We start from the raw sequence: 19,704 nt of genomic DNA on the forward strand, positions 1-19,704 counted from the left end.
GTCTTCACCACTTTTCAACATATCTTCATATAATAGGTCCTCACTAATGCTCATGATAAAATGGTAAAAAAAAAATCTAATCAGTCTGTGTCTCAGAGGAGGGCTGTAGACAGTTCAGACACCCGTCTACCAGTGACATCATCGATGGGGAATCCAAGCTAATAGAAACTGCAGGCTTTGTATTCCTGGAAAGTTGCAATGCAATAATAGATCCCATTGTTCTCGCCTTAATAAAAATCTGAATAAAAAAATTGTAATCTTTTTGGGGAAAAAAATCCTGCCTAACGATGATGTCACTGGTAGACGGGTTTCTGGACTGTCCACAGCCCTCCTATGAGACACAGACCAAGTAGAAAAAATTGCATCATTTTATCATGAGCATTAGTGAGGACCTATTATATGAAGATATGTTGAGAAGTGGTGAAGTCGTCCTTTAAGTCTCACAGACTGATGCTGAACAGCACTGAAGGGGCTGTAGTGAGGGAGGTTAACAAAAAAATGTGGACACGGCTGACAAAAGCGCCAAATTTTTTCTACATGCTCTCCATCACCATAAGTTTCAGTTTGGAAGGGGAGCCACGTCATCAAGATGGCAGAAGGCGGCCATCTTGGGTTTCAAAGATGTCCACCATGTAATATCTATAAGTGCCAATATCTCGGCTTCAAAGCCACTTAAAAGGTCAATCTTGGTGTCAAAATATACATTTTCTGGGTCAAGGAACGCAATAAAGCGATTGAGAATACCACTAGATGTTTATTTGTGCCAAGATCAAATAAATATGGTAATTCTAGCAAAATATTTACATAATTTTCAACTCGGTTAGCAGTCAGACACATGGAGCATGAAGTGAATTGACATTCAAATTATCTGTGACATTGACAACTGCAAAGATCTGTGCAATTCCAGTGTGCCTTCTTGCATGAGCACCGTGCACCACAACCACGTTTACAACCGCACTTGACCAGTTCATTGCAGGCTTTTGACGCCATCGGTAGAATGCTCCACACAGGAAGCCAGACCTGGTTGTTGTCATCCAATGTCCATCCCCATCCTTCTGGACTGGGTGTCGGCTGCTGGGCCAGTTCAGACGTGGCCCAGATCCCAGACTGGTAGGCAACTCTCTTCACGTGTTGCAACAGTGAATCTTGCGTTGGTGGAATGTGTTCCATCGTTTTGTTCTTCTGGCAGAACAACTCTCGCCGTGCTTCATTGACAGATTCCAAATCACTTGTCTTATCATACATGATGACTGTGAAACGCTCAAGAAGCTGAAAGTGTTGGGCATCTATGGTCACTGAAGTGTATGGATTTTCTGCCATGTAGTTGAAGGCCTGGGTGACCTCAGGGTAGGACTTCCACGCCACCCATGCTGACTTCTTCCCTTTCCCGCAGAATGCTGATGTTGTGTCACAGCCTGTGTAACAGTGGAAGATGGGAAGTGCTGTGGACTTGTCTTTGCCCAGAGCATGGCAGATGGTGTTTATATGAACATAGGTGTAGTTCTTGCCAGTGCCAAAAGCAACCCAGATGTCTGCAGCTGGATACTTGGTGAGCAGGGCATGGAACTTGCCGATGAGGATAACGACAACATCCGTATCCACAGTGCGTATCAAGCAGGTAGAACAGCCATGTTCCAGGGCATCAAGCAGGTGAATCACTATCCTGGTGTCGGCGTCTTCGTGGTTACATGGCAGCATGGAGTGGCTGGTGTCTGTGCCGACCACTGTGATGCCAGATGTGATGAAGACCAGCTTGCCCTCTGGCCAGGCGGTGGATGCAATCTTCCCAGAGAGAAAGGTAAAGAGTTCCTGCTTGTTTATAGGATCACACAGGAAATCTGGCCAATTCCCCGGCAGCTTGTTCTGACCAGCCACCTTCCGTCGTATCCCTTTGCCTCGCTTCTCCCTTGTTGACTCTTTTATGCTGCTGGTGATGTAAGTATCCCAGACCACATCAACTCTTTTGGAGATCTCCAGGTGTTTCATGATGTGGGGAACAAAGACACAACTGGCATATTCGTCAAATGTGGTAATGTTAGTGGACAGGAAGTGCACCACAGGAAGTGCACCACAGCAGCTCCATCGAGTACTTTGACATCAAACGTAGCTGGAGGTTCTTCTTGTGTCTTCTGTGTCAGAATATTTAGCAGATCTGACTTCTTTCCCAGACGTAGTTTCCCTCTGTCAGATAGAGAGGGAGGGTATGGGTGGTTTTCATGTTTAAAGAAGGTGCTCATGTTCCCCTCTCTGTGTTGCATGGCTATATACACACACACACACACACACACACACACACACACACACACACACACACACACACACACACACACACACACACACACACACACACACACACACACTGAGACTGAGATGTTGTGCATAATCTAGCCGAAGCATGCATAATTGTGTACATATATTGCCAGAATTGACCAAATTATCTAATATTGGCTGAATTAGTCACTTATTGATATTCCCTATAGTTTTATTGCATTCGTTGTCCCAGAAAATGTATATTTTGACACCAAAATTGACCTTCTAAGTGGCTTGGAAGCTGAGATATTGGCTTTTATAGATATTGCATGATGGCCATCTTTGTAATCCAAGATGGCCGCCTTCTGCCATCTTGATGGTGTGGCTCCCCTTCCAAAATGAAACGTATGGTGATGGAGAACATGTAAAAAAAAAATGGCGCTTTTGTCAGCCGTGTCCACATTTTTCAAAAAACTGGCCTTAAGCTGCCTAGCTACTGGACTTAAACACTATTGAGGACCATAGAGACGACACACACACAGCCCCTCTTGTCTGGGACGGTGGCTTAATGTGCCACTTGTGTTTTCTCCTCAATAAAAACAAGATATAACAAACTACAGTGTATATTATGAAATGCAAATAAAGAGCTGATCAGTTAGCACACATGTGCCTTTTAGTGCAGATTTTGGTACCACCTAAGGTGGCCGTACATTTTTGGTATTTTTGTATTCCTACATGTCTCTAGTTTATATTTTGGTATGATACATCTTCCAATTCAGTAGCTTAATGACAGTAATCACTGTAAACCGGCTAATGTATCCGGTAGGAGACACAAAGTAGAACCTTTGTGTCTCCTACCGGAAATACACCCGGGCATCAAATTATTGCGACAAAAAAACAAAATATATCCATGTATTCAAGGCTTCATGGGGTGTGCAATTGATATTTTTTTGGGTGAACTCCTCCTTTAAGTTTCCCAGGGGGACTCTCTACCCATTCAGCTATGACCACCCTAGACCGAAGGAGGGTCAACTTTTACAAACTTATGGAAAGCAGTCTTTTTGCATACACCAAACATCTGAGAAGTTATCAATTGCACACCCATGAAGCCTTGAATACATGGATATATTTTGTTTTTTGTCGCAATAATTTGATGCCCGGGTGTATTTCCGGTAGGAGACACAAAGATTCTACTTTGTGTCTCCTACCGGATACATTAGCCGGTAGGTAGTGATAACTGCCATTAAGCTACTGAATTGGAAAATGTATCATACCAAAATATAAACTAGAGACATGTAGGAATACAAAAATACAAAAACTTTACGGCCACCTCAGGTGGTACCAATTTGTGAAAATATCAGTGTTGGCCCCTGGACTATTTATGTCATAGATGAAAACAGCGCTCTCTTTTTTAAGTGATACGCTCAAAACATCACCCTTCCACAGTCAGAGCATAGTGTCTCCTCTGTCATTTTTCTTGTAAAACATTTGTAACTATGTTACATTAACAACAATACTCACAATGCTCTTAGCAGACATAACTGGCGACACAATACCATAAACTATATTCTTGTTTTGCCATCCGTTTTGCTCTAAATAGAAGGTTTTCTGACCCCAGTAAACACACTCCAGTTGACAGCAGCATGGTGGTGGAGTTGATCTCGACATCCAATTCAAGCATTTGTAATGTAACATTTGCTAGAAGTAGTTCGACAGCTATCTGGGCAATGTTCCTCAAAGAATCTTAAAAGACCAGATGACCCATTGAGAGATGTTGCACTCAGTTTTATACATTGAGCCAACCCAGAAGTGAGGTCTATTTTTTTTTTCGAGGTCTGTAGTTTTGATTTTAGTGACATTGAGATTTTTTTTTCCCCACGATTTTGTAACCCACATTTTTTCACACAGTGCCAATTGCCTATGTAATCCTGGGCACTACCTACCCTCTGCCAGCCTAGGGAGAGCCCAAGCTGAAGCTCATGCCTCCTTCAATGCATGAGGAGCAAGCGGGCCGCTTCTTATCACCCGACAGGGGGGAGTCTCCCTGGTTGGACATAGCGCGTGGAAGGAACACGTTATTCCAACTAGTTCCCTTCTCCTCCATCAGGCGCCCCGGCTGACCAGGGGGAGGCAGTATAGTGACCAGGATTACTACATGTTTTTGTGAGGGTATTAACTACCCTAGGAGACACGGGGAGAACATGCAAACTCCACACAGAGTGGGCCCTTTCACCAACCCCACCTAGGGTATGGGCGCCGATGACGTGGAGGAGAGAACACGCCCCCAGCGCCCACAGCGTCCCTGGCGGGAGACATTGAGATTTTAGTGAACCATAAGTTGCAAGCAGTGGTGTAAAGTAACTATACATGTACTCAGGTACTGTACTTAAGTACAATTTTGAGGTACTTTTACTTTACTGTAGTATTTCTATCTGTCTATACTTTTACTTCTTCTCCACATCTCGGAGGAAAATATTACACTTTTACTCCACTACAATTATTTGAAAACTTTAGTTACTAGTTACTTTGCAGGTATAAATGATTACATTATAAAATATACATTAACCCCTTTAGCCCTATTTTATACATATTTTAAAATATAACATATTTGAATATAGCCGATCTACAAGCTCACAACACGTCGCATCATTTTGATACCAATACTTTTGTACTTTTAAATTTTGAATTCCGGACTTTTACTTGTAAAAGAGTACTTCTAGATTGCAGTATTGATACTATTACTTAAGTAAAACATTTGAGTACTTTTTCCACCACTGGTTGCAAGCATAGTCAACATGACATTGAATGAGGGCTCCAGCTAGAGTCCTCATTGCACTCTTGTTGATAAAAGAGGAGATCCTGCCCAAAAATCTTGTTCTTTGGTTCAATGATGAATGGACCTTTCCAGTGATGTAGTTGTTAAGCTTGTGCTATTCAAACATTACAATTATTAGGACAAAAAATAAATACATATGGAATTTAATTTAAGCCTCAAACTATAATTTCATGGTTTAGAAAAACCAAACACATATCAGTGTCAAAGTCATTTCTCAAAACATATTCTCAGTGGGTTCCCAGATTGGTGTCAAAGAGTATAAGTGACATAGAGTACAATTTCAGAGAGTGAAAAGTGAAGGCTCCTTCTGTTTGTATTGTAAACTGTGTGTGTGTGTGTGTGTGTGTGTGTGTGTGTGTGTGTGTGTGTGTGTGTGCGTGCGTGCGTGCGTGCGTGCGTGCGTGCGTGCGTGCGTGTGCAGTGTGTGCGTGTGTGCACGCTTCAGGTTTCAGGTATGTTCACAGATAAGTGTGGGTTGGGCTCAGAGCCACAAAAGTCACAGTTTTCCACCAATGAATCCAGGTCATGTGACCCAGCAACTGGTTTGTCAACATTTTTTCTGTGGTGAGAGCTGTCTCTTTCTCTCTCTCAGTCATGTGTCCCTGAAGATACAGAAAGAAGCAGCGAGGATTCAACAAGCTGTTGAGTTAATCAATGTGGACCTACAGAAAGAAGAGAAGAGAATTAAATCAACTGAGTCGAAGAACAAAAAGAGGACAGATAATCCTCCCATCCTTGTAAGGAGGACAGAGGACTTTGCCATGGGCCTGATCATCTCTAGAAACTCCATCAAACATCCTCCGCAGGTGAGACTATCTGTACTTAGCTTGATTATTTGTATTTTCTGGATACTATACTATGAATATTGTACTTTTGATTATTTGCATTTTCTGGATACTATACTATGAATATTGTACTTTTGACTCTAGTACATTTCCAGGAAGGGAAATAAGTACATTACGAATTCACCAGTACATAAAAGTATTCAATTCAAATATAGTGGAAAATAGCCGATCTACATGACGGTTGCTATTTTCACTATTGACATTTTTATTCTGACCATTTCTGGAAAATCTTTTAATTTTTGTTTGCATACAGCAATGAATTGATATGAAAAAAAAATGAATGTACTTTGCAGTAAGTTCTGTATTAACATAAATGTTGAAGATGTTGTGGGTGACATACACAAATCAAAGGCACAGGCAAGACAGGCTTTAAAGGGGTGTGAGCACCCGGGCCCAGGTGCTCCCCAATTTCACTGATGGCCATCACAGTGCTCCCCAAGTCAATCAATCAATGACACATCTTACAAGTTCAAACAGCTCATATACTGTACATATACTATAATACAGGTTGTTAACTACTTAAAACCCTATAGACTTAGTAAACTGGACCGAGTTGTTGGCTATTTTTGGCCAATCTTTCCCCCGGAATATGGATTCTGGGGCTCAAGTGGTTAATATAATATACAATATAGAATACAATTATTTTAATTGTAGGTAGTTGGCAATGCTAGGCTCATGTGTATCTGGGGGGAAAGGCTGTTTGAGATGGTTGCATGTTATGACAGGTCCCAGATCAGGAAGTAGACAGTAGAATCACACACTGTAACATCACACAGCCCAAGTCATGAGATGCATGACTTAAACTTTTGCAATTAAACAATCTTTATTTTTACTGTGTGTGCGATGCGTGCCAGTGTCATGCACCGGAAAATAGCTGATCTATAAGCACACAACGCGTCGCAGTGGGACACGTTGAGAGCTTGAATATCTGCTATTTTTCGGCTTGTGGTTAAAAATGTATTAAAATAGTGGTGTGTGTGTGTGTGTGTGTGTGTGTGTGTGTGTGTGTGTGTGTGTGTGTGTGTCCGTCCAGGTGATCCTGATGGGTTTAGACTCGTCTGGGAAGTCCACCTTGCTGGCCCGACTCCTGACAGGGAAGGTGAGCAAGGCATTCATTCTTAAAGCTTCAACTACAGGGAAAAGGAACAAACTGAAATAGAAAGTGTTTTGAATTTATGCAAATTCACATGTTATCACATTTGACAAGTTGAAAGGAAGGTACATTTTCTGTGTGTGTGTGTGTGTGTGTGTGTGTGTGTGTGTGTGTGTGTGTGTGTGTGTGTGTGTGTGTGTGTGTGTGTGTGTGTGTGTGTGTGTGTGTGTGTGTGTGTGTGTGTGTGTGTGTGTGTGTGTGTGTGTGTGTGTGTGTGTGTGTGTGTGTGCAGGTCATGGACACATCTCCTACCATAGGGTTCAACGTAGGGACTCTGGACGTGGATAAGAAAACTGCTTTGACCATCTGGGATGTTGGAGGTCAAGATCGGATGAGAGCGAACTGGAGGTAGAGAGAGACTGAGAGAGAGATGTTTTTGTTGGTTTTGGAACAGTGTAGGCTACCAAAGGTTGATCTGGATGAATAATATCTGGATATGAGACACACGTTGATAACTTCCTTCAGCTAAACAGGGCTTAAATTGAGGTGCTCATCGTGGCCTAAAATGTGCACTAGAGTTCTCAACGGGCCTGAAAATTAAGGCCCGGACCTAACTGGGACGGCCCGAACAATTTTAGGCCCAAAAAGCCCCAAAAACAGAAAATGTGTCACAATGTGTTTAATGTCCTCAAAGTCACGCATCCAACAAGCTTTGAACTGAGAAGATTGGATGTTTTTCGATGTTAGAGTTTTTGCCATTTTCGTCAGTTTTTTTTTATAACAGGGCCTAGGAAGGTCGGACGGCAACTAACTAGATACCTGGGTAAAGTTCACTTTGACCTGCATCCAACGCATCCACTGCCATTTCATCCATGTCTGCCTTACCGTTAGGCCGCTATAGGGCAGTTGAAATTCCCTTTTTGGAGGAAACGGATTGTTTTCTTTCTTTTCACGGAACCCGAGGCTCGGCCCAACCAATTAGCATACATTTTCTGCCCGGCCCAGCCCGAAAACGTCGGGTCGGGTTCGGGCAGAATTTGAGAACTCTATTGTGCACTCCAGCCTCAGAAATAATGATGTCTGGAGGATATGAGACACATGTGGATACCAGGTATAAATGTAATCTTGATATGAGATGCATGTTAGTATTTGTAAAGTAAACCCTGTCCTGTCCAGGTTCTACCTGGAAGGCTGCAAGGCTCTGGTGTTTGTGGTGGACAGCAGTGATTCAGGAAGGATGCCTGAAGCTCACAGAGCTCTGAGGAAAGTCCTGAACGATGAGAACCTCAAAGGAGTTCCTCTGATGGTCCTGGCCAACAAGAAGGACCTGGCCAACTCCATGACCATACGAGAGGTAAACCAGTGCACGCACACACACACACACACACACACACACACACACACACACACACACACACACACACACACACACACACACACACACACACACAGGTATTGTATTACTATACTTTTAGGACAGGGATTTTATGAATGCCATTTTAAAGCCGAAAAATAGCCGATCTACAAGCTCACAACGCAGCGCAACGCGTTGTGAGCTTGTAGCTCGGCTATTTTTTCGGTGCACGACACACGCACGCACGTACGCATAAATACTCAAATCCCTAATCTTAATTTCTAAATCTCTAGTCCTAAACCTAACTCCAACCTTTTTTCTAATTGTAAACGGATCTCTAAAAAATCTAATTCTTTTTTCAGCCATGAAACAGCCATTTCACTTGTGAGGACCAGGAAAATGTCAATTTCTCATATTCTACTATACTTGTGAGGTCCTCACAAGTATAGTAATATACACACACACACACACACACACACACACACACACACACACACACACACACACACACACACACACACACACACACACACACACACACACACAGTAATCATATAGTTCAGTAACAGGGGTATCCCTGTCTCTTTGACCATTGTCATTGAGACATTTCTTTTTTGTTCATTACTTTGGCTTTTTTTTCTTGACCACAATGATAACATTTTATAGCAGGTTATTTAAACAGATGCTAGGCTCATTCTTTAACTTGTATCCTATAGTTTCTATGGACAGATGGTATATATTGTTTAGAAGGATGCTAGGTTCATTATTTAACTTGTGTCCTATAGTTTCTATGTACAGATGTATGTATTTAGGATGGATGCTAGGTTCTTCGAATTATTATTATATAGCACATTTAAAAGCAACAAATAAAATGTTTACCAAAGTTGACCACAGAAAAGAACAACTGTAACAAAAGGCAAGTGCACTCACATACACTCTTGAAAAAAGAAAAACATACACGAAAAACATCCACGGCATAGAAGATTCAAATAAGATGACGATCAACTCAGACGTTAAAAAAAAAGTTTTTTTAAATTAAAAGCAAGTGAAAAGAAATGGGTCTTAGCAAAGTGCGTGGTCAACCCTGCAAGCTAGTCTCATCTTAGGGCAGTGGTTCACAAACCTTTTCATGTCAAGGACCCCCAAAATGATATGTATTTGGCAGCGGACCCCCATCTCAAAATATTTTGTTCCAGGGACCCCCAGAAGCAAAGATTTGAGTTGGGGACCCCCAGAGGCAAAGATTTGAGTTACAAATGTTTGCTTTAAAAGATATATATGTTCAAAGATTTGCACAAATTTTCACGATTTAAAGAAAATAGCAGATCTACAAGCTCATAGCGCGGCACTCAGTGAAAAAAACACCATTACTTCATCAAAAGTAGTCAACAAACTATACTATAATAAAAACTGGTCAAACACTGTCCAAATTGTCAAATAATATAAGAAAGAGGAATTGCTTGTAGATCGGCTATTTTCACTATTTATCAGTGGAACCGAGTCAAACAAAATTGAATGCCTCAACTCCTACATTCCAAGTGCTTGTCAGGGTGGGGGTTCCCATTTCAAATATGATTATTTTGGGGGGTCACGGCCTGAAAAGGTTGAGAACCACTGTGCTAAATGTCTAAATTTAGCACAATTTAGCTGCATTTCATGCATTGAAAGGTGCTATACAAAAAAAGTGTATTATTATTAAATTGTAGGTGTCGAATCAGCTGGATCTGCCGAGCTGCCAGGGCCGCAACTGGGAGATCCAAGCGTGCAGCGCTTTGAAGGGCCTGGGCCTCCAGCAGGCCTTCATCTCCGTCAGCAAGCTCATCAAGAAGAACTGAGGAAGAGGAGGTCAAATGCATAACCAGGGGTCCTTAAAAAGTCTTAAATTGATGTATTTTAAAAAAACAAGGCCTTAAAAAGACTTGCGTTCATTTATGTAAACATAATATACCATTGCGTTAAAGGTGTTAAAATGCCACAGAGAGGTAAAATAAGATGTAGGATATATATTTTTCTTACATTGTATTTGTGCTTTTTTTAAAACGTTTTTTTGTTATTTATAAATTGGTTTAACCGCTTAAACCCTATATAGTTAGCTCAAAGCCATGAACGACAGCTATGCTATATTTGTGAATGTATCATTTCTACACTAAATATCTTTTCTGAAAATAGCTGATCTACAAGCTCACAATGCGACACATTGCAACCTTTAAATCAGCTATTTTCAGTGAAGAGATTTGGTGTAGAGGGGAAAAAAAGAGCGGTTACATTTCATTCTGTGGCATAAATAATTCTTAGAAAGTCTTAAATTGAACTTGTGATTAGATAAATATCATCTCCCGGCTGTGTTTAGTACTTGGTTTTTATGTAATTCTTAGAAAGTCTTAAATTGAACTTGTGATTAGATGAATATCATCTCCCGGCTGTGTTTCGTACTTGGTTTTTATTTCATGTGATCAGCGGTCCCGGTTTGTCCTTGAGCAACACGTGGTTCAAGGTTTAAGACATACTAGATTTAAAACACACTTTAAATTAATTATTAAATGAATTATTGACAAATCAATGAATCACTTAAGGGTTATCTAACACTGTCGCACCACAGTGTCACGCCAAATTAGATCTGCTATTTTCACTTTTCTTTTTTGAAAATGTTCAGTCAATATTTAATATTATTAGACAATTCATGAATTGTCATCTCACAAAGACACACGCACACACAGATTTGCCATTGTAAATATTATCATGTCCGATTTTAATTGTTAGTGTATGATCTGTGTGTATGAAGCTATAGTTGATATGACATGAGTTGATAGTCTCATGTCGTTGCCATTGTGGGAGTTTCAAACGCAGTCAGATGAGCAGGTTTTTTAGAGTTGTCGTAACATAGTAACCATGTGTGGATGTTTCGAATGCATGGGACAGTTGGTTACCTGCTAGAATAAACCTATCAGCTTTAGCTGTCGTCATGTCTCCTCCTGTCTATTGTGTGTTCTGTGCTAGGTCTTGAAAACAAGCCCAAAAGAGGCAACTATAGGACACACATACTGTATGAGCACTTGGAACTTTTACATCTACAAGCACACAACGTCAACGTGTCGCATCACGACGCGTTGTGAGCTTGTATATCTAATATTTTCAAAAAGAAAATCTGGAACAAAAGTGATTGAAAAAACATATTTTTGGAAAAAAATTAACACCACAAATCTTGTATGGGGGGGGGGGGGCACAAAATATTGTCAGATGGGCACACTAGTGGTTCTCAAACATTTTCATGTCAAGGACCCCCAAATTGATATGTATTTTGCAGCGGATCCCCCATCTAAGAATATTTTGTGCCAGAGACCTCCAGAAGATAAGATTTGTGTAAAAGCATAAAATATGGATAAAGTGGTTAAAATAATTGTGATGCTATATTATTAACCAGTTCTTTGGTACAGCAACACAAATATCAGTACAATGTCGTCATATTGATGACACCAGAGATTTCTATACATGATAAACCACAGATGGAATGAAAGATCTCCATTAATGGGCATAAAAGGGACACAGACAAAAAGACAGACTGAGAATTTTTGGGATTCATATAGATATACAGTTTACTGGGCTGTAAGGCTGATGCCCGTTGGGAACAATGCCCATCGGGATTAAAGTTCTGGGTTGTTACGACTGATTTCAGTCATTTGGTTTCCATAGAAGCCACCATGTCTTCTATGGAAGTGTGTCACATGTCGAAATATTTTCAGTTATTAGATCTTTTAAGATTAAAGAGTATTTGAAGTGGTCAAACTAGCAATAGAATACATGTTCAATCATTCCAGAAAACCCAAATGATGACAATGAGGTTGGATATATGGCAAATTTTCGTAATCATTTTTACATACTATATTGTGCTAATTGTTCATGAAACACAGCACTATTGTGTGGAAGGGTCCTTTCACAAATGTCAGATTAGGATATTTTTCATGTGATTTTTTTATTTTATTTTTTTTGTGTGCATGTAACCACATGTTCAAACTATGTAACATGGACAAATACATTTACCTAGTGTTTGTTCTTTATTGGTAAAGCATTGATACAGCATCATGTAGATAATTTCACTTACAGTGCACAAACATATATCTAAGTTAACCACTTACATGTAAACCCTCTAGCAATTCAATTCAAGTGAGCTTTATTGGCATGAGAAAACATACGTTTACATGGCCAAAGGGCACGTGTCAAATAAAACCCTCTAGCTCAGTGGGGTCACCAATTTCAGATCTTGTGCAGGAGACTTGGGTTTGAATCCGGGGAAAACATGAAAGTTAGAGCAGCTTCACTTAAGAGAAAAGTACTTATGTACTTCTTCCACCACTGGTATTATGAGTGTTTTCTGTGCGATGAGGTCCAGGGACCCTCTGGGTTACTTGAGGGGGTTCCAAATGGACCCTTACAGGTCTGTAACTCTGAGAGTGTACGAATGGAACCAAATGGACCCTTACAAGTCTAACTCTGAGAGTGTACAAATGTAAACTGTACACACTCAGAGTTATGCTGGTCCTTGAAATTAGAAAAACCACGAGAACCACCGGTGATGTAATTGCATAGCAGACATGAAGTCTCTGACAGTGTGATTAAAAACCCGGTTCTGGGAAAACGGGTCCAAAATGTGACGTCTATCGACCACAAGGTAAATGTAAATTCCCATCAAAAGGCGGTGTCATTCACTGCCGCCGTTTTTCCTTTTTGTCCTTTGTACATAATAGTGTTTGTATTTGTTGAGGACATGTATTAATGTGTTAATATTTTATGCTATGTTGATGTTTTAGCCTTTTAGCCTTAAAGGGATAGTTCACCCCCACAATTACTTTTTGTCTATCGATTAGTCACCCCATGGAGACTTGAATTCATAGGTATTTTTTAGTTTTTGTTGCATACCTAAGCTGATAATTTGATGACTGACAGAGGTTCCGGTAGGAGACACAAAGAGTCTCCTTTGTGTCTCCTACCGGAACTGCTGCCTACTGGTCCACTGGTCAAGTTATTGGCTTAGGAAAAACAAAAGAAATATCCATGAATTCAAGTCTATGGGGTGACTTATCGATAGAAAAAAAGTATTTTTTTGGGTGAACTATCCCTTTAATGTCTGACTGTACCACAGGCTGTTTACATTTCTGACTAATAAAGTATTCAATCAATTAATCAATCAATCATGAGTGTTTTGCGTGTGATGCGCTGCTCGGTCTGCGGGCGGCGTGGTGCGTTCGTCTCAGTGCCGTCCAGGACTGGCACATCAGCAGCAGCGGCACCACCACCCACACCCCGTTGAAGAACAGCAGGTACACCCACAAGTATAGCCAGCGGGAGGTGTCCAGGCTGGGGCTGCCTGCCAGCCAGTCGGGGCAGAACGTCATCCAGCCTCCATACAGCTCACACACACACAGGCTGACCTGCACAAAGTGTCTTGACGGCACAGCAGACAATATCAATTATTATCACCATTAGGAATGCTAGGATTTTATTATGATATTTAATATTACTATTCTTGTGAGGGCCAAATGTCCCCACAAGTATATTAGAATTTCAGAAATAGACTTTTGTGAGGAACATTGTTCTGGTCCTCACCATGAGGAGAAATTGTTTTAACCCATTGAGACCTGAAGCCGATTCTACATGTCTCCTAAATCTCAACAGTATTCTGAAAAACGTTTCTATATCAGTGGTGCTCAATCTTTATATTTGGACCCCCAAAATTATATGTATTTGGCCGCGGACCCCCATCTCAAAATATTTTGTTCCAGGGACCCCCAGAAGTAAAGATTTGAGTTAAAAATGTTTGCTTTTGTAGCCCATACAATATGAACACTATTAACACAGTGAATAAACTCTCCACCAGGGGGAGCTTCATATACAATGAACACTAATAAAACAGTGAATGAACTCTCCACCAGGGGGAACTCCTTAGCACATGTATAGGATTGTTTCCCTGCATTGTGCAGAAGAAGAGCAAAAGGAAGCAAAGACAGAGAGAGTGTATGAGACACATGTTGGAAAGCCTAAAAGGGAAAAAAGATTGATTCTGAGAGAAATATAAGATATCAAACATACAGAGATTGAGTAAATAAGTCTCTTAAGTTACTATCATCTACCAGATGACCTGGGAGGATCGTTTTATTTTATTTTGATCAAGATTATCTGGTTGGTTTTTTGTATTCCTTGATTCTAAGTGAAGAAGAGCATCTACAAGCCAAAACAGAGGACAAAGACAAGGTTAAAGGACAACGTCAAGAAAATATCCAGGATTCTACATTCATCGTCCAGGTTGCCACTTCAATAGTCCAACCCTTCAGCTTCATCAACAGACTGCTCCTCAAGTGGATTTCAGATAAGAAAGAAAACAAATGAAAGAGGCCTCTAACTGATAAAGAAAACACAAACTACCCGGGTAGACATTTATAGTGAACTTGTTTGAGAGCTCTATATTAGGATTTCTTTTTATTTTGGGCCCATGTTCTGTGCACACATTTTGTTAATAAATTGTTAACCATTATTCTACAGGAAGTTGTCACTGTGGTTTACTTTAATTCCTCCTTTTCGTTCCTAATATTAGTTTTTTCTATTTTTGGTCAATTGTACATTTACAGTGGTTACACTTTAAAAATATATATGTTCAAAGATTTGCACTCATTTTCACGATTTTTCAAAAATAGCAGATCTACAAGCTCGTAGCGCGGCACTCGGTGCCGCGCTACGAGCTTGTACATCTGCTATTTTTGAATAGCTAAAGTGTAAAATAATGCTTTTTTTTTGCTCGAATCAAAAAGTGACACAGATGCGTCCCATGTCTTAATGGGTTAATGGTTTAGAAACGTTTTAGAGGCGTTCGGGTGGCGTAGTGGTAAAGTGCCCGCCCACCACCACGGAGGTTTGTGGGTTCACGGTTGTGGTGCATCCGGCTTTGTCGACCGTCTACGCGAAAACAATTGGCCCGTGTTTGGGGGAAGGAAAGCCGGCCGGGGAGGGTGATATTTCTGTCATTGCACATACTCCTATACGGGCTGGGGCGGCACCTGTCAACAGGGAGTGTTGGGCGGGAGGAGTAGGACGGAGGCCCTACATCCTCCTGGTGGGAGCTCCTCACTGGCAGGTGAGTCAGTAGGATACAAAAACAGTGACAATACAGAAATGTGTGTGGGGAGGAATTAAAGGGGCTACACCATGAATTTCATTTTTTTTTAGGTTTTTAGTATTTTTTGGGCTCCCCAGTGTCTCTTGTACCCCAAAAAATATTTGTTTTTAACATTCAGTCATTCATGCTCATTTCATGGATTTCCTGAATGGGCGTGTCTGAACAGGCCATTTCAGAATGGCTGTGCAAGTGATGTCACTTGCACTGATTTTGCATTGAGGATGGCCAGACAGAATTGCTCAGTAGCTCCCCCCTGCCCAATAGGACGTTTTGGTATTGCAGCTGAAAAAGCTTGGAATGACAGTCAGATTGTGAGAAAAAATATCTGGATGTTTTTTAGGCTTACAACCTGTTTAAAACGTATTAGGGGGCAATATTTATATATAATATATGTTTTTTTAATTCATGGTGTAGCCCCTTTAAATTGGGGAGAAAAAGGGGGTAAAACTAATTGGCTACTCTAAATTAAAAGAGAAAATAGAAATAATAGAGGTTAGTTTTATGGGTCGGGATTAGGATTAGACAGAGGTTAGGTTTAGGGGTTGGAGTTATGCCTGATTTATACGTAGCTGTGAGCCAGTGTTGCTTGTAGATCTGCTATTTTTGGCTTTATGGTTACAAATCAAGGGTTACAAACAATGGTATTCATACAATTGATATCCTATAGTAAGGTGTGTGTGTGTGTGTGTGTGTGTGTGTGTGTGTGTGTGTGTGTGTGTGTGTGTGTGCGTGTGTGTGTGTGTGTGTGTGTGTGTTGTACCTATAGTGTGTGTCTCTGATGATAGCGTAGATGAGCACTAGAGCCAGGAAGCTGTCCAGTACGACCGTCAACAACTCCAATGAAACAATGGTGGGATCAGAATGCAACCATCTGACGTCTGCTTTACCATACTCCTTCCCTATGAGAGAGAGACACAGAGACCGAGAGAGAGAGAGAGGCGGGGGGGAGATTGAGAGACAGGCAGGCAGGCAGGCAGACAGATGTCCCCAAAATAGTTTTTGATCAGTTTAGTCTGAAATGTAAACAGCCCGAGGTTCAGTCAGACATTAAGGCTATGTATTCAATTAATCAACATAGCATTAAAAAAACAATAATACATGTCATCAACAAATACAAAACTGTACAAAGGAGAAAAAGGGAAAACGTTGTCAGTGAATGACACCTAGTTTCTATGGGAAATTGCATTTACCCTCCCCTTGTGGTCTCCTGATGGATGGTTTTTCAGGCTAGTTTTGAAAGAATCCAGTGATTTACATCTTTTAATGGATGGTGTCAGGGCATTCCACATTTTCAGTAATGTGAGTAGTAGAATGAGAATGTTCCCATGTTTGATTTGGGTAGAACAAGATCATTGTCGCTCCTTCTAGTATTTTGTATTTTCTATAGTTGACTCGTTAGTCCAGTGGTTCTCAAACTTTTCCATGTTAAGGACCCCCAAATTGACATATAATAGCCCACGGACACCCATTTGATAAGATTTGTGGCTATAGTAGAGATTCTCAACCATTGTAATTTCAAGGACCCCCAGTTTGATATGCTTTAGGCTACGGATCCCCATTTCATACATTTTGATCTCTGGAACCCCCCAATCTACACTGTAGCATCATCTGTCTTAACTAAACTCTGAGAGTGTACAAATGCGGGTTCCATTAGTACATGAGACACATACATTCGGTTCCTAACTCAAGGACCCCTGGGGGTCCCCGGTCCCAACTTTGAGAAGCACCGAAGAATCTATCAGAAGAGCAATTATTTCAATGATCAATCAACCAATTATGTTCCAGCTTGGATCAATGAAACAAACATACCCTATACACTTAAGTGCCTATTTCTTGTATTACAATGGAAACTCATTTTTCTCTCTTATAGAATGCTATTACGACTGTGCTATCATAGCACACCGTTATTGCTACGATGAAAGGGAATGACAGGTGAAATAATAAATAAATGAATTAAGTGATATTAAAGTATTGCAATTAAGCGGATGTTCAATAAAACTCACATAGTTCTGCCAGCATTCCTTCTGATGTGGCGACGGTACCAACCAGGGACATGTACACGAATGGACCCTCCTGCAGAAGAATCAATCAATCAATATTCAAATCAATCAATCAATCAAGTAGTCAGTCAGTCAGTCAGTCGGTGTGTCCATCAAACAATCAAACAATCAAACAAACCAGCAAATGTGTGCGTAAAGCTGTGTTTAGTAATGTCATTCTCACTTGCACGCAGATACGTTGCTGAATAGCAAGCATAGCCCACTGGTTGTCAAAGTGGAGCATAATGCATACAATAAATCATAACATTTAAAAGCCACGGATAAGGATAAGAGACGAAGAGAGGTAACAGAATAACAGAGCTCTAACACAATGACAGAATAGAATATAAGAGGAATCCAAAAGCAATACAATTATCCACGCAAAATGACAAATACACAAATGTGCCCACATCAATTATGCTGCAAAACTGCAGCATAAACTGCAAAATCCTCCTATTTGTTTCAAAAAGCATTTTACACCAAGCTACCCTGCATGTGCAACTATTTCTCAGTTGTGTAAGCACGTTTATTTATTTATTTCAATTTACAATGTGATAGCTCTGTTTACATATTGCTTTGTCAGCCTTAATTGTAAATAGGTATAAACAATGTAATTAACTTGCTTTGACAATGTAAACTTATGGTTTCTCATGCCAATAAAGCTCATTTGAATAGAATAGAATAGAATTCCATTCAATCCATTCCATTACATCACATTTTAATGATCCATCCATATAACATAGGCTACAAACACATCGTTGCTGTTGGGTAGAAACCGCATATCTCCATATTTTAACTTTTATAGCCAGGCCTCAATATCTTTTCGTAACTTAATGCTACTTCATCATAAGCGTGTCACACAAAAGTAGTGGAAAGTAGCTCCAGTAAGGTAAAACAAAATACCTCAAAATTGTACTAATAGGTACAGTACTTGAGTAAATATACTTAGTTACTTTACACCACTGAGTATATAGGTCAGACTCTCACCAGTGTGATGTGGACTATAGCGTCGTAGAACAACCAGACCAGAACCCATCTGTCGGTGGACGAACACCCGCCGCCCCAGTACCGAGCGAACCCGTACCCAGTGACCAACTGGAGCCCGCACGCCAACAGAGAATACACTGTGACTGCGCTGAACAGGGCTGCTGGTTCACTTTCTGTCCCCGCCGGGGACTCCATGAGCAATGATGTAGCCTGGCTACAGTTTTGATAAAGCAGTTGTATGTGTAGCTACTGTGGATAAGAAGATGATAATAATAAAAAACGATCACTGATATAAAACGACGGGAAAGAAAACACCCTTTCAAAGAAAACTTTGGACTGGTTGAGACTCAGGCAAGTCCAGCCCACTGGACGTTTCTATTGGTCGAGGGAGGAATCTCTCCACTCTTGGACCACTCCTCATATTTACAATTTTACTGTAATATATTGATGTGATGCTATTATTATTATTATTATTATTATTATTATCATCATCATCATCATCATCATCATCATCATCATCATCAATAATAATAATGATAATAATAATAATAATAATAATAATAACACCAATGTTAAAGTTAATGTTAATTGTTATATGAACGTTAATGTTACTTTGTTTAATAATAATAATAATAATAATTATTATTATTATTATTATTATTATTATTAAACACCACATGTGCTGGGCAGAAGCACTGTACTAACGACAGACACCAGTAGAGCTACGCCCTCTTGTGGCGTCGTGGAGCCATTACTCTCTGTATGTGCCATGTGTGCAGAGTGAATGCAGGGTCCTCATTGTGCTACAATGAAATAAAAATAAACCAATTCAAGAAATATTACATGGGGGTGGCTTTTCTTTCTTTCTTGCTCTTGCTTTCTTGCTTTCTTGTTTTCTTCTTCTTATAATAATAATAATTATTTGTAGTAGTAGCCATAGTTATAGTAGTAGTAGTAGTAGTAGTAGTAGTAGTAGTAGTAGTAGTAGTAGTAGTATGTTTTGGGTCTCTCAGTTGCAATGTCTGACATACCGTTACCTCTATTTACACATTGCTTTAGTTATTCCCCTTAACTGTACTGTACTGTACATACATACATACATACATGAAACAGTCTTGATAGTTTTTGTATTTAG

The 19,704-nt window shown here is 40.3% G+C and overlaps 2 protein-coding genes across 2 annotated transcripts; one reads left to right on the forward strand and one right to left on the reverse strand.

The window, feature by feature from the left end:
• Positions 1-5,669: 5,669 nt before the first annotated feature.
• On the forward strand, positions 5,670-11,331 carry LOC311059030 (ADP-ribosylation factor-like protein 11). The gene is made up of 5 exons (XM_084076606.1): positions 5,670-5,892; positions 6,965-7,030; positions 7,317-7,432; positions 8,201-8,378; positions 10,085-11,331. Exons 1-5 carry the CDS (start codon positions 5,848-5,850, stop codon positions 10,211-10,213), a joined length of 534 nt encoding a protein of 177 aa, XP_083932732.1. The 5' UTR covers positions 5,670-5,847; the 3' UTR covers positions 10,214-11,331.
• A 1,092-nt stretch (positions 11,332-12,423) lies between these two features.
• On the reverse strand, positions 12,424-18,852 carry ebpl (EBP like). Its single transcript, XM_084075737.1, has 4 exons — positions 18,570-18,852; positions 17,547-17,616; positions 16,304-16,442; positions 12,424-13,817 (listed from the first exon to the last, which is right to left on the reverse strand). The coding sequence occupies exons 1-4, from the start codon at positions 18,762-18,764 to the stop codon at positions 13,565-13,567; spliced, it is 657 nt and encodes a 218-aa protein (XP_083931863.1). The 5' UTR covers positions 18,765-18,852; the 3' UTR covers positions 12,424-13,564.
• Between the last annotated feature and the right edge of the window lie 852 nt (positions 18,853-19,704).

Source organism: Gymnoscopelus microlampas (genome assembly GCF_963454915.1).
Source record: "Gymnoscopelus microlampas genome assembly, chromosome: 13".
Lineage (NCBI taxonomy): Eukaryota > Metazoa > Chordata > Actinopteri > Myctophiformes > Myctophidae > Gymnoscopelus > Gymnoscopelus microlampas.